This window comes from Denticeps clupeoides, chromosome 13 (assembly GCF_900700375.1).
Source record: "Denticeps clupeoides chromosome 13, fDenClu1.1, whole genome shotgun sequence".
NCBI classification, from domain to species: Eukaryota; Metazoa; Chordata; class Actinopteri; order Clupeiformes; family Denticipitidae; genus Denticeps; species Denticeps clupeoides.
The window spans coordinates 4,158,450-4,172,973 of record NC_041719.1 but is presented as its reverse complement, the minus strand read 5'-3'; the positions used below and the strand labels follow the sequence as shown (position 1 = coordinate 4,172,973).

The 14,524-nt window shown below is 49.6% G+C and overlaps 1 protein-coding gene and 1 long non-coding RNA gene across 2 annotated transcripts; one reads left to right on the top strand and one right to left on the bottom strand.

Annotated features, from left to right (window-relative positions):
* The first annotated feature begins 270 nt into the window (after positions 1 to 270).
* LOC114802070 (uncharacterized) lies at positions 271 to 3,724 on the top strand. The gene is made up of 2 exons (XR_003751684.1): positions 271 to 474; positions 976 to 3,724. It is a non-coding gene; the product is annotated as an uncharacterized LOC114802070 (long non-coding RNA).
* A 707-nt stretch (positions 3,725 to 4,431) lies between these two features.
* Positions 4,432 to 9,487, bottom strand: abhd15a (abhydrolase domain containing 15a). The gene is made up of 3 exons (XM_029000706.1): positions 8,965 to 9,487; positions 6,177 to 6,529; positions 4,432 to 5,362 (listed from the first exon to the last, which is right to left on the bottom strand). The coding sequence occupies exons 1-3, from the start codon at positions 9,445 to 9,447 to the stop codon at positions 4,822 to 4,824; spliced, it is 1,377 nt and encodes a 458-aa protein (XP_028856539.1). The 5' UTR covers positions 9,448 to 9,487; the 3' UTR covers positions 4,432 to 4,821.
* Between the last annotated feature and the right edge of the window lie 5,037 nt (positions 9,488 to 14,524).

Here is a 14,524-nt window from a genome sequence, read left to right as displayed (position 1 = left end):
GAAGCTGTGTTGCGGACTGCGAGAGAGTCTCGGGGAAACCAGATCCTGCTGGAACAGAGTCAGGGAGAGTCATGTGAGAGAAAGGCAAGGTGACGAACTGGTGTGCAAATAGACAGGAGGAGCAAAAAAAATGAGAGATATATATATATATATATATATATACACACACAACTACACAGGATCTCTGTGTCTCCAACCGGCCCGCCGTAAACTCCCTTTTGGACCCGAGCGAAACCGCTGCCATGGTTCAGGCTCAGCTGATCTGGCACACGGGCGGGGGACTCTGACCCTGTGCATGTGAACGGTCCTGCCCCCCGAGGCGCCGCGGGATGAAAGTTTGAGGCGTTTATCTCCCTTTCCACGCGCAAGGCCAAGGCTTACTCGCAGATAAAGTTCAGAAGGGAAAGGAGGAATGCGGCCCAGGAAAATGATGCCGGTCGGCGTAGGCGTCCTGCGGGCGCGGACGCGTGGCAGGTGAGGCCAGCTTCCAGGCCGGACTCTGGTAATAGGTGAGCCGCGGCTGATCCCACTGTGCTCGGGAATCAATAACACGTTACATAATGGCCCGGGCGGTTTGGGAGTGTGATCCGAGCTGACAAAACATGTGACGGCGCTTTGGGTGTGGGTGACCCACATTCCCCCTGCGGCAGGCGCTGCCGACTGGGTCAGAGAAGCCGCTGCGCGTCCCTGGCCGAGCGGTTTTCCGGATAAGGAACTGGGATAGAGGCACTCCTCCTCTGGCCTTTCCTGTTCCTGTCACATGTCTGTTTTTCCCATCAGTTCCGTGTGTGTGTGTGTGTGTGTGTGTGTGTGTGTGAGTTGACCTTGCAGACGGATGGCGGCCGTGTTTCTACAGACAACACGGCTCTGTTGAGCCTGAACCCGGCGCTGAGGTGTGGCGTTACCTAAAGGTATCTCCCCACCCCCTCACCACTCTCTCTCTCTCTCTCTCTCTCTCAAAAACTCCACATGCAGCAAAAAGCCGCCCGTCCGAAGTCTGACACAGATTCCGGCGGTCTCTCCAGCTGATTTTCCACAAATAGAGCCCGCTGCTCCAACTATAGCACACTGCTCTTTTCAGCGCTGCCCATTGACATAACTCAGAGGCGGTGGGGGGGGCTTTATTGACCAGCAATGCCGGCAGAGAACACAGAACACACGGAACCCTCGCACGGAACCCTCCAGAAGCGCAGAGGGCACGGCGCACCCTTCACCCGGGGCGGCCCCGGCCCCCCGACACCGAGAACGTGATCTCCGGCGCGGAGCCGAATACTTGATATCTGAATATAGTGTGACATGGATTTTGTCCTGCCCCCCCCGGGGTGAAATCCAATGCGAGGGGGATGCACTGTAATTAATTTCTTTCAGGCAGGTCCTGGCTGGCCTGTGTGAGGAGCGGCGCTCCGCCTTAAAGCACAGGAGCGGCCCGTCACACAGAGCAGACACTGTATCATAGTAATAATCAAAAATAGTCATTATTAATAATAATAATAATAATAGTCATCGTCACCAAAAACTGTGAGGGCTTGTGTCCGTGCAAGGCCACTAGAATCGGCTCCCTGAACTTCCTGAATATCTGATACCGGGGCAAATGGTGAGCGGGTTCAGACCCCGGGGAGCCACTTACAGAAAATAAAACCTTCATGGCCGCCGGTTATCATGTTGCGCGAAGGCTGCACGGCGATAACGGAGTGCAGGACGGCCCCTTCCCCTTCGCACTTTCAGGTGTGGGGGCGGAGCCTGAAGAGTGACGCTGCATGGGCGGAGCGCGGCACGGTGCCTTCCGGTGAGGCCATCTAATTGGGGGGTAATGAGACACAGCATTTCGGAGGTCAGGAGATAAGTACTTTCCCAGCGGTGATCGGTTGCCCTCTCAGAGGTGGCTCTATTTTTGGGGACGTTGTGGGGTAACTGTGAGGCCGACAGGGGGGCAAGTGACCCTCGGGCTTGAAGGTGCTAAGATCTTTTCGTCATGAGTGATTTCTTGGTGATTCTACATGAGAAACGGCTACTGACTTTTCAAAACCAAAATGGACTGGAAGCCATTCGCTGGCTGCGGCAAAGCCAAAGGCACAGAATCGGACCACTGTCATTCTAGAAAGAACTGGGGTCCTTGTGCCAAACCAGACTAGCTGTCAATTCCTATCAGATCTCGCGGCGTCTGCGCTGCGTATGTTTGCTCAGACGGAAGAGGTTAGCTTGATGTCCCGAGACACAGAGCGCATTCACTCTGCCTGCCATAACACCACCTATTATACTAACGTCACTCAAACGCCCAAGATCTTGCCAAAGGCTACGGCAAATATTTGCCGCCGGAGCGCAGAACGGTCACACCTGGGAAGTGCAACAACCTTGGTTACAGGTCAAGTATTCATCAGTTCGGGCGAACTCAAAGGAAGCCGTGCACCTCAGATAACATAAAATTCCTGGGGGCGTCCCCACTTGACATTTTCACCCACTGTTTGGGCGTTGGCTATTTTTCTGTGACATGTGTCAGCTGGAGATGTCATCTAAAAAACAAAAGGTTCACATGTAAAGGCCATTTAGCCGCACTGGGACATAATATCATCTGACGTATGAACTCATGTGTTTCGACAGGACCTGCCCGAATTCCCACTTCAGCGCCACGCCTGTCCAGGACAGATATTACACTCTCTATACCCACTGTGCACACTGCCACCTAGTGACCCTATCGACTGGCAGTAGAAGGACTTACCGGTGGCATCCTCAGCATATGAACAAATCAGATTTCTGAATGAAAAGGGTCCAGAATAAGTGCACAACTCTTAAAAAAAAAAATACTCACTAGATGGCGCTCTAAAACTTCATTTCAGCCCGCTCCTTCACTAAGAAATGTCTTTCTCCAGCTGTGAGTCAGCTTACTGAGATGAGTACATATATTCCCATGTGACATAATGTCACTATTTTGTCACGAAAAAAGAAAACTGAAAATAGACGTATATGAACAACTCTTACAAAAGCAATTTGTTTATTACATTTTATTTACAACTAAAATAAAATGTAATAAATGCATGTGAAGTCTTTGGGCCATAATGATATTTTCTTGACAAAGGACATAAGCCCATAGTGGGAGCAAAATGAATCTTTTTTTAATCAAATGAGTTTCATTGATCTCATTGTCAGCGAGGTGGGGAGGAGGGCGATCCAATTCTAACAATTTAACGAAGACATTGATTAACCAGCTTGCATGTTGTTTCACATCACAATGAGGTTCTACAGAGAACAGCACCGTGGCACTGCAGAGTGACACCCTGATAGTGAAATATCCCAGATTTGGTTTAAAGATGTACCCCGCTCTTGTCTGTGAGAGTGTCAGGCCGTAGGGACTGTCACATCAAATCAATGTAGGCCAGAGCTGTTTTGAAGGACATAAAAACATGTATAAAGTATGAAGCATACATAAAGCATATATACGCTACCAGTCCAAATTTTGGCCTAATCATTTCTCTGTCCTTTTGACGTTATAGAACAAAACTGAACAGAACTATGAAATATCATGTGAGATTATGTAATAAAAAATAGCAAACAAGAAGCAGTGCATAACTCAAATGTACCCAAGAAAAGAATAAAGTGTAGGTTGAAGTGTTGTTTTCATCAATACATTTTTGGATAAAATTTCTTCGTCAATGAACATTTATGACTGGATGAAAACGAAACGTAAATGCTGATCATGTGATAAGTATAAATAAATATATTGAGAATGCTTGTGGTGGATCATATATATATATATATCACATCACTATATATGTGGACACACTTTCAGAATGTGTGGTCACGGGGAGAAACGCAACCACTGGAATGGATGTAGAGTATTTTTGAGTCTATAAGGTAACTTTCTGTTAATTATAAAATGGGTTCTGGTACTTGTACTATATTGACTGGGTTAAATTTACCAAATTGCATTACTAAAAAAAAAAAAAAAAAGACTAAAATACCATTTTTGTTGACTAAAATTAGACTAAAATAGTTGAGGATAACTCTCACTAAAATAAGACAAAAAAGCTCAGACTCTCAGTCAACTGAAACTTTGTTCTTGAGGAATATTATCATGAATTATGTTGCAAATGTTCGTGTCCAGGACTAGAGGAGTTTTAAACAGTATCGCTTATGCTGAATTTCCCTCCTCAGTCATCATGGCGAGCAGATAAAATTATGACAGCAGTTTGGTAAAAGTGAAATACAAATCTAGGGGGTGTGAATGAGCAAAAATACATTATTAAAATAAAAAAAATAGGGAGCTGCTTTAGCAAAGATTAATTAAACGACACTTTCCGCATTCATTTAATTTAGCACACAAACATTTACAATCATTGAAAGGACAACTGGTACAGAGACAACCAGATGGAGTCTGAATTAATATAACTAACCCCCCCAGCATCTCACAAACTTTACATAAATCAAGGTCTTACATAACAGACAAACTTTTTAATAAACATATTATTACATTACTACATTACACCGGACCATTGGTCTGGCGCATGATCAGACAGATTTGTGTTTCCTGTTTGTGGGGAGGTGCAGCAATAAAAGAGCACCGCGTGGGGGGGGGTAAAAATTATACAATCTCAAACAATTTCACTTTATTCTGGAATGCTGTCCTTTGTTGATGATGCAAAAATGCGGGCAAGCATGCAGCATGCAGCAAGTTATTTGCCCGTTTCCCATTGCCAAATGGCACCCTGTCCAGCAGAGGGCAGTCCGGGCCTCCTGCCCTGGCATTAGATTCGACAACGTCCCAGTCAGGGCAGGAGGCGGAGAAAAGGGCTGAGGCAAACGTCAGACCAGCGTTGACCCGGAGCATCACCTGGTGTAGGACCGCTGCCAGTTGTAAATCTCGTGGATATTGTGGGAACAGACGGGCACCTTCTTGCACGTGCTGACGCTGCGGAGGCGGAACGCTTTGCCCAGGCCACCAAATCCCCTGCGTCTCGCCGCTTGTGCCTTCGCCCGCTCCTCGGCAGCGAAGAAGTCGGTGGTGGCGCGCAGGAACTCCAGCACGGCCCCGTGGCTCCAGTGGCCGGGGCCCTCCTCGGCCGCGGCGAAGCCGCAGTGGCCGCCCTGCCGGGCCAGCAGCAGGAAGAAGTGAGGGTTATTCTCAAACAGCTCCAGAGGAAGGGTGCCCCGGGGGACCCCGCGCACCGGATCGTCCTGGCTGCACACGCACAGAACTGGGATGGCCACCTCGTCCACGTCCCGCAGAGGGTCGTTCCGCTCCCAGTAGGCGTCCCAGCTGCTGGTCCCGGGGCCCTGCGGGCAGAAGAGAACCTCCTCCATAGTCCGCAGGGAGCAGCTGGAGAAGAGAGCGTCGGTGGGCACGGACTCTGCAAGCGCGGTTTTGTACCTGAATCAGAATAAAACACACACACACACAGAGGAAAAGAAAGATCAACCGGCGCACTCTGCACTTGTTCTGAAAGTGAAGTGATTGTCATTGTGAAACACTGCATCACAGCACACGGTGACACAACGAAGTCTGACCTCTGCTTTTAAACATCACCCTTGTGTTGGGTGGTAGTAGCCTAGCGGGTAACACACTCGCCTATGAACCAGAAGCCCCAGGTTCAAATCCCACTTACTACCATCGTGTCCCTGAGCAAGACACTTAACCCTGAGTGTCTCCAGGTGGGGACTGTCCCTGTAACTACTGAGTGATAAGGGTGTCTGATAAATGCTGTAAATGTAAATCGGGCGGCTCGGGATTCGAACCGACAACCTTCTGATTACGGGGCCTCTTCCTTAACCGCTAGGCCACCACCGAGATCTTTTTCAGATAAAAAAGTAAAGTGAAGTGATTGTCACATGTGATACACAGCAGCACAGCACAAGGTGCACACAGTGAAATTTGTCCTCTGCATTTAACCCATCACCCTGAGTGAGCAGTGGGCAGCCATGACAGGCGCCCGGGGAGCAGTGTGTGGGGACGGTGCTTTGCTCAGTGGCACCTCAGTGGCACCTTGGCGGCTCGGGATTCGAACCGGCAACCTTCTGATTACGGGGCCGCTTCCTTAACCGCTAGGCCACCACTGCCCCACTGATCTCACTGATGTTACAGAGTGCACCAAGCAATTAATGTCCGTGGACGTAGGTATTCGGTCTCCATGGATACCTTATCGTACAGCGACTGGTGTAATTGGAGGAGGACGTAAACGTTTCACCTGCTCAGGGAGAACTTCTGGTACAGCAGGAGCCCCGCGTGGAACGGCCAGGCCGGGCCCCCCTCGAACCAGCTCTGGCAGCGGAAGACGGGCGAGATGCAGGCCGCCGCCGTCACGTAGCTGGAGGAGCCGCACTCCCCCAGGTAGGAGAGCAGGAGGCCGGAGCCGGTGCTCTCGCTGACCGCGTACAGCCTGCCCGCCGGCTGCCGGTAGCGGATGTAGCGCACGGCCTCGCGCAGGTCCGCCGGGTCGCCGAACTGCTGCAGCTTGACGGTGCTGAGGGGCGTGCCGTTCTGGCCGCGCCGGTTGAAGACCACGGGGAGGTAGCCGTGAGTCAGGGCCACTTCGCAGAGCTGCAGGAAGATGCACCGTCCCGCACACATTTACTGACCCGGTCATTTTTTCATCTTTCAAAAAAAAAAAAAGCACCTGTGCTAATAATAAACTTGAAAAACTATGAGAAAGTGTAGTGATTGTCACATGTGATACACAGCAGCACAGCACACGGTGCACACAGTGAAATTTGCCCTCTGCATTTAACCATCACCCTGAGTGAGCAGTGGGCGGCCATGACAGGCGCCCGGGGAGCAGTGTGTGGGGACGGTGCTTCGCTCAGTGGCGGGTCGGGATTCGAACCGGCGACCTTCTGATTACGGGGCCGCTTCATTAACCGCTAGGCCGCCGCTGACACTGATTATGAGTGTCAGGTTAGCCTGCTGAGTTGCCGAATAAGCGGTTTGAACCGGCCAGTAGTTTTCCCTCCCCGTGTTGTGTTAAGTGTCAGGTTGCTGAGGAATTCCGTCACCGCACTCGAGACACGCAGAGCAAAGCGGCCGCGTTCCCTCCCGCCACATTCCTCGCCGGCTCGGAGCACCCCGTAAAATCTCGGTGACCGACTCTTCACCGCAGATGCCAGGAGGGGAACAATGAGGGGCTGTTAAACGGCATCATACAGCGGAGAGGGACAGATCTGCGGGGACGCCGGGGGCAGGATTCTCCTGGCATAATGTCACACATGATTTACAGGAACAAACAAATAAGAACGATAAGTGGCGGCCTGATAAGTTCACGGGACACTGAAGAGGAGGAACTATCCAGCTATCCGGCCATTTATGTTGGTGCGTGATGATTTCTGACACCCACAACGGTAACGCTGTTTTTAATAAACGGGGTTTGAAAGGGGGAGGAGCCTGCAGACATGATTGACAGATCATATTCTGGACGATTTGTTGTGTTACGTCCCGTGGTCATGTGATGTGGTGTCCGAGTTTTCCCTTTTGTAGGAGGAGCCTGTCGGAGTTAAAGATGGCGTGGTTCTGCTGAGACGAGAGGGAAGGAGGGGGGAAGTACGCCAGACAGATGCCCTGTTCACAGCAGTCTACCCTGTGCTTTTTCATGGCCTGACTGCTTGAATTGTACTTCTTTCGTTTATTAAATGACGTTGTTTGTGGCGTTTCCCTCCCTCTTTCTGACCATTAACGTTCCTGACCTAGACCAGTCAATACATCACACGCCCAAGTCTGTCTCCTCCATTTCTCCTCAGTTTCCCTCCGTTCCCTGCCCTCCTTGTACACAAACATGGCCACGCCCACTACCAACTTTAATTCACGCGTTCTGATGGTGTAACCGGTGACTCCACACACTACATCTTAGGAAAAAGATGACCCAGGGTGCTTTCATAAATTCCAGCCCAATCCAATACCAAACACCACCTACCCCCCTGGATTCAAACCTCAATGATTACCACAAATATCAACCATTTTCTGATTATCATACATTCTTGAGGCATCATTTGGCCTTCTTTTGGCACGTGTCACAGCGGGAAAACTTTATGATCAAACCACTGGTGGTGCATAAATTCCACACATACATCTCTTCAACTGAAATAAAACCATAATAGTACAGCTGATTCAAGAATCTTGTCCATCAAGTCGGACAGACCCTGCAGGCTACTGTCACTGAGTAACGTTCATCCCTTCACACTACATGTGACGCTCTTTGTCATGATTGGGGACACGAAAAAAATGTCTGAAAAATCTCCAGGATGAGACAAGCCCCCACAACCAGAGAGAGCCACGCCCCGCCTCCGGGGACCCCACAACACCATACGTTTTAATATCACTTTCACTCTCGCCCATGGCCAAACCACCTGTATCATTTGACAGCTTCCGCAGAGAGAGGCCGGAATTTCGCAGGCACGGTGGATCTTTGCAGCAGAAGAACACATGTCTGCTTCCGTTAATTCAGCATCTGAAATTTCCCATTTCGCTCAAAAAAAAACCCACTAGATATGACAACCATACTGTTCAAACCATGCTGGTGTTAATACGATGCATTACTGACCCTTTAACAAGAGCATTGGTTCAGAAGCACAACAGAATGTACTAAGACCAGCATCACAAACAATCAGAGAATTAAAAAAAATATGCACTTATCTCTCTTATTAGTCGAGCAGCCTGATGAAAGCGGACACCCCCGGTCAGACAATTTATTACACTTTTCTTAATTTAATTTCTATACGGCGCCCAATATGACACTATGTACCGTAGTTCTTAGTTTGCATTGCGTCTAGAAACCCAAATGGGTAAATTGTATGGGCACAGACCGACTTTGTGGGAAACGAGATGGTTCGTAAATCCTGTTCCTTGAGACGTTATTATTAGGTGGTATACCAGGATCGAGACTTCTGAAGGAAGCTGTTTGGGCCACGCCCACTATCCGACGTTATAATTAAGCAGCCTAATGAAATTAATTTTTTACAGCCCATCGTGATCTTTAATCCCGTTACCTGCACCACGTTCCGTGTGATTTTGCCGAAGGAGTTGGGTATGATGAGCAGAATGGGGCTGCTGGAGTTGCTGGACGTCCTCCTGCGCCTGTGGGGGGCCGCCGGTCCCGCAAGCGCCCAGTCCAGCGCCACGATGCCGTCGTCGCTCATCTGCAGGTGGTCGCGGACGAAGCGGACCGCCGAGTCGTGCGGCCAGCAGACCCCGAGCACGGTCTGCAGCAGCGGGCTCGACCTCCAGTCCCACCCGCGGCACGCCGGGGCCCGGCGGAAAGTTACACAGTGGCGCAGCAGGTAGCTCGCCAGCGCGGAGCGCTTGCACGTCAGCGCGGCGGCGCCACCTTCGTCCCCAGCCTGACCCCCGCACGGGTCAGGTGCACGCCGCTCCCGGGCCGCTGGAGCTCCCGGCGCTCCGGAGAGCCTCCAGGCCAGCCAGGCTGAGAGCACGAACACGGGGACGCCCCAAAAAGCGACCCATTCCAGCATTGGCACGGCGGGGGGAGAACCGAGCACGAACCGCGGATCCTGCAGGTCACCGCAGCCTTCAAAGGGGCCGCCCGGCGACTCGAGAATAAGTACCCGCCCACCTCGCGACAGGCCCCGCCCCCTTTCCGAGAGTCCGAGCCAGAGCCGCCACGTCCAGCCGCGTCCCCCCGCACGGTGACCGCGACCGCGTTCTCTGCTCATTTTCACGATCGCTACTTTTTTTTTTTCTGAAATCAAAAGTTGTTTCTTGGAACGTTACTTAGCAACATCACGTTAATATTCTAGGGGTACACTGTAATGCATTGTTTTATAGTAGTCTACATATATACAGTGCCGGTCAAAAGGTTGGATCTAGACTTTATTTAATCGTTGTAGAAGAAAACTGAAGCCGCAGAACTATGGAAAAAAACACACGTGAGTTTAGGTAATAAACCAAAAATAACATCTGCGTCTCTCCAAACCAGGAAGCTTTTGCTGTGATGGCAGCATTTCACACTCTCCTCTTCTCTCCACCACCTTACGTTGGACAACGGGGACTGAAGGTTTGGTGATGACATTAGTGAACAAAGCAGCCATGAAAGTAAAAAGAGGAAAAAACTGATTCATCAAACGTACTTCACTTCAAGATTCAAGACTGGTTTATTGTCAGTACAACAGGATACACCGTTTATTGTGTATTGAAATAATACACAATAACCCCCCCCATGGTGCAATCATATATATTTACATTTACACTTACGGCATTTACCAGACGCCCTTATCCAGAGCGACTTACAATCAGTAGTTACAGGGTCATTCCCCCCCCTGGAGCAACTCAGGGTTAAGTGTCCTGCTCAGGGACACAATGGTATTAAGCGGGATTTGAACCTGGGTCTTCTGGTTCATAGTCGAGTGTGTTACCCACTAGGCTACTACCACCAAGCTATAGTGTGGTTATAGTGGGGTTATATATATGTATAACCACACTAAACTATACTAACTAAAACTAAAGCTTAAATACTGTACAGGTTATCGCCATAGAAGAAAAGTAGAACTTTTCTGTACAATGAAGAGGTTGAACTGGACATAACTGGACAACATCATGTAGGATGCTTGTAAGTGGATATGTTGGATATTTCAAACAGGACACACAAGACAAGACAAACATGTTCAAAATGTGCAGGAACGTGCAAAAAGAGCAGAGACGTGCAAAATGTAGCAGTGATGTAGCAGCAGAGAACACTCTCAATGGTCCCCTGGTAGAATGATGGGAGGAGGGAGGTTGGCCTTCTTCAGCTTCCTGAGGACGTGCAGATATTGCTGGGCTTTCTTGGTGGTGTTGAGGCTCCAGGAGAGGTCGTCTGTCATGTGCACACCCAGGAACTTCACGCTGCTGACGAGCTCAACAGCAAATCTATTCGGTCGGTTTGTTCCTTAAGTTGACAACCATCTCTTTGGTCTTGGTGACATTTAGAGTCAGCTTGTTGCTCCGGCACCAATCCACCAGATGTTTTATCTTATCTCTGCAGGCTCATCATTGTTGGTGATGAGCCCCACTACTGCTGTGTCGTCTGCAAACTTGATGATGTGGTTCAAACTGTACTGTGCAGCGCAGTCGTGTGTCAGCAGAGTCATTCTCCTGATACAACTAATACTAAATATGTTTCTTGTATTGGTTTCTTTAAAATGGCACCATCTTAGTCTCTAGACTCTATAACCGCCACAGAGTAGGTGCAAACTTTTTACGGTGTGTGTGTAATTGCACCAAAATGCCACACTGACGTTTACTAGTGTGTGTGTGTGTATATGTGTGTGTGTGTGTGTGTGTGTGTGTGTGTATATATATATATATGTGTGTGTGTGTGTGTGTGAGAAAGTGAAGTGATTGTCACATGTGATGCACAGCACAAAGTGCACACAGTGAAATTCGTCCTCTGCATTTAACCCATCAGTGGGGAGCAGTGTGTGGGGACGGTGCTTTGCTCAGTGGCACCTCAGTGGCACCTTGGTGGATCGGGATTCAAACCGGCAACCTTCTGATTATCTTATCTGCTAGGCCACCACTTTGTGTGTGTGTGTGTGTGGTGTGTCTATAATTGCACCAAAATGCCACACTGATGTTTTTTTTCTAGCTTTTTATTTTTATTTATCCTACTTAAGCGTTCTTTGTGGGTAAAGAATTGCTTTAGGGGTCCGTATAGTGCAACAAACTTGAACTTGATGGATTTCTGCAGCATGTAGAGGTCAGAAGAGGAGAAAGTCCCATATGATTCTGGCCATATTTCAGTGCAGAGCAATATTAATACACTAATAAAGTCTGCTTTTTTTTCTGTGTAAACCTCTGAAACCGGCCAGTCAGAACACAGCAGGAACTGCACACACAAGGCAAATATGGGCGCCCTTCCGCCGAAAGTCGTTCATAAAACCTGACGGAGCTGAGATCCTGCGACCTTGTGACCAGCTGCGTCAGAAATGTGACGCAGATGGGAGAACGAGGAGCCAACGTTCCCTTTGATCACCGGGCTCCTGATGCTAGGCGTCTGACTGCTGCGCAACCGTCGCATCATTTTCACTGTTGATCGTCGCTTGTGCGTCTGCGCTCACAAAGCAAGCAGACACAGTCGAATGCCTAAAACAAAAGAGCGCGGCCCTGTGGTTGTGCTTGTTAAAGGGGGCCGTTTGGATGCGCCCGCATAACGGTGCCCGGTGTTGCCAAGTGAAATTTGATGGCGGGACCCAGTGCGAGTGAGTGAACAAAACAGCTTAAGTGGGCACTGGGGGGAAGGGGGCGGAACATTTTGTTTGTTCGCGTGTTCGTGGGACGCGCGGCATGAATACACAGCTGGTGGAGCCACCGCGTCCGCAGAGCGCGATCCCAACGACTCCAATTGCCCGCCATAAAAAAGGCCATGTGTTCGATTGTCATGCTCCTTTCGTCTAGAAGAATCCTGCGCCAGCGGCGGCGCGTGACGTTCATGCACGCAGCATCATGCTGCTGATGCTGAGCTGTGCAGGACGGTGCAACATGCAAAATGTCTCGGGTTCGTCCCCATCACCCGCCCACCCTTAGTGTTGAAGTTGGCAGGGCCGCATCGGAGCGCAAATAGCTTTTCATGGACGAAAAGGTAAATACGTTGAAATAAGAGCACGGCCCTCGTCTCTATTTATGGCGCTGCTGCGAGCATAATGTGTGTAGACAAGCAGGAAGGGAGGGAACCGCAGCGAGAATAACTGTGCATGTGTGCGTGAGACAGATAGACGACAAGAAGAAAAAGGAAAAGGGCGTTTATGTGTGTTATTGTCTAAATGCTCCCCTCTTCGTCTGCTGCTCAGAACGCAATGGCCTTCCAGGGGCAGGATATCTAAAAACGATACGGACTGTACAAAGCATTTCCAGCAAACGCACTTACATAAACAGCACCGTTTCGGTGCACAAGACAAAAGCGTTCCACCCTCTCACCGCGGAGTACGCCGCCCTGACACGAGCTGCTGCCGTTTCCGGAGGATCTTTGGGCTGGTGGGTGACCGTGATGCCTCGAGCGTGTCCAGACCTTCTCGGCTTGCGTGTACCAGGCGCGCCAGGCCGCTGATCCAGCCGATTATGTGCCACTGTTTCGTTATTCATCTCAATCTGGCCGCGGCTGAGTCCAGGAGAGAAAACCAACCGGCCTAACAGTGAAAACAAGACCGTATGGCGGTTGGATTATAGGATACGATCCAAATGCATTATAGATCAAACCTGTCGCAGCCTTGCAGTGGGGATTGCTGGGAAAAGTCATGCAAGTTTAATGCACCACGACTTCAAACCCTGGCAACGCTGGCTGCACATTTCGGACACAAAACTGGCGACGCCGCTGCATTTTACAAGCAGGAAGCTTGTAGGCATGGGTAATGGCAGGGTTTCGGGACGCCCCTTGTGGTTTGCTCAGTTCTGCAGGCTCCATGTGTATTTCTTCTGAAACTTGGCCATTATGTTGGCATAAGTGATCGTAAAATGTGCTGAATGCCCAGTTCTTACCGTACGGACGTAGCCGATTCAGAAAGCCCTGTCTAATAAATCACACCGAATCAGCCTGACACCCTCATAAAAGCGCCTTGATCGAACCCGATCAGATGGCCACAGCATGAACCCTGCAGATGGCTCTGGGACGTGAGCCTGTGTTGGGAGGGATGCAGTGCTGAACATCATTGCGCTCAGACAGACATGGAACCCTGCTTCGACCACGTCTATGCCATGCAGCCGTGCAGCCACATCCTTTCTGAATCACTTCCTGTCCCTTTTTCGTTTCCTGTCATGATAGGTAATGCTAATCTGAGCTACCCTCGTAGCCTGGGACATCTCTTTCCATAAACTGTGGCTTGTTTCTCTAGATTTATTCTACTGTAAATGTCACTGAAGCAAACTCTGACCCGGTTATTAAAGCAAACTGTGGTCTACTTCAGGATCCTCTTTCCAGATGACGCATAGTACAGTTCCATGAGACCTGCTGATTGCTGTTTTTTCTGCTTTGTACCCGCACAAACACTTCAGCTTGTCACAAGTTGCAGGGCCAATAAAAAAAGAGAGCAGATATGTGTCCATCCTGTGACAAAATGACATTTTAAAGAAAACAGAAGCAAAGATTGCACCGTGCTTCCTCAACACACATGCAACTACCACTGAAATGCCTCATCCAAGAATGCAAGAGGATGACCATGAAGAAGACCATGTATGCTGTTCTTGGGTTTGACTGAAAAACTTTAACCACAGGCGTAAAATGAGCAGAATTCATGCAATGATTGACTTTAAATGAATTCTGTTAGCGTTTTCCTGCGCCAGAAGTCTAAATGCTCTCTGAGTACCTCTCCTTTTTCAAAAAATAAAAAAAACCCTGACAGAATGAACGTTCCTCAAGGATGTCCGCTTTCATAAGGCTCTGGGCTCCTCGGCTTCTTGCAACGGAGAGGAATGAGATTTGCAGTAAAGTGCTACCGTATCAGATTAATGGAGATTAAGGGATCTTCTTTGTACAAACAAGAGGTGGTCTGTGGAGACGCATACCCCCCCCCCCCCCCCCCCCCCCCCCCCCCCCCCCCACCTCCTGCCCGTCTCGTAGTC

Excerpts from the sequence above, each read along its gene's own strand:
- abhd15a (XM_029000706.1), bottom strand. The coding sequence starts at position 9,447 with ATGCTGGAATGGGTCGCTTTTTGGGGCGTCCCCGTGTTCGTGCTCTCA. Across the intron at positions 6,530-8,964 it reads TCACACGGAACGTGGTGCAG|CTCTGCGAAGTGGCCCTGAC; the intron begins GTAACGGGATTA and ends ATCTTCCTGCAG. Across the intron at positions 5,363-6,176 it reads CAGAAGTTCTCCCTGAGCAG|GTACAAAACCGCGCTTGCAG; the intron begins GTGAAACGTTTA and ends ATTCTGATTCAG.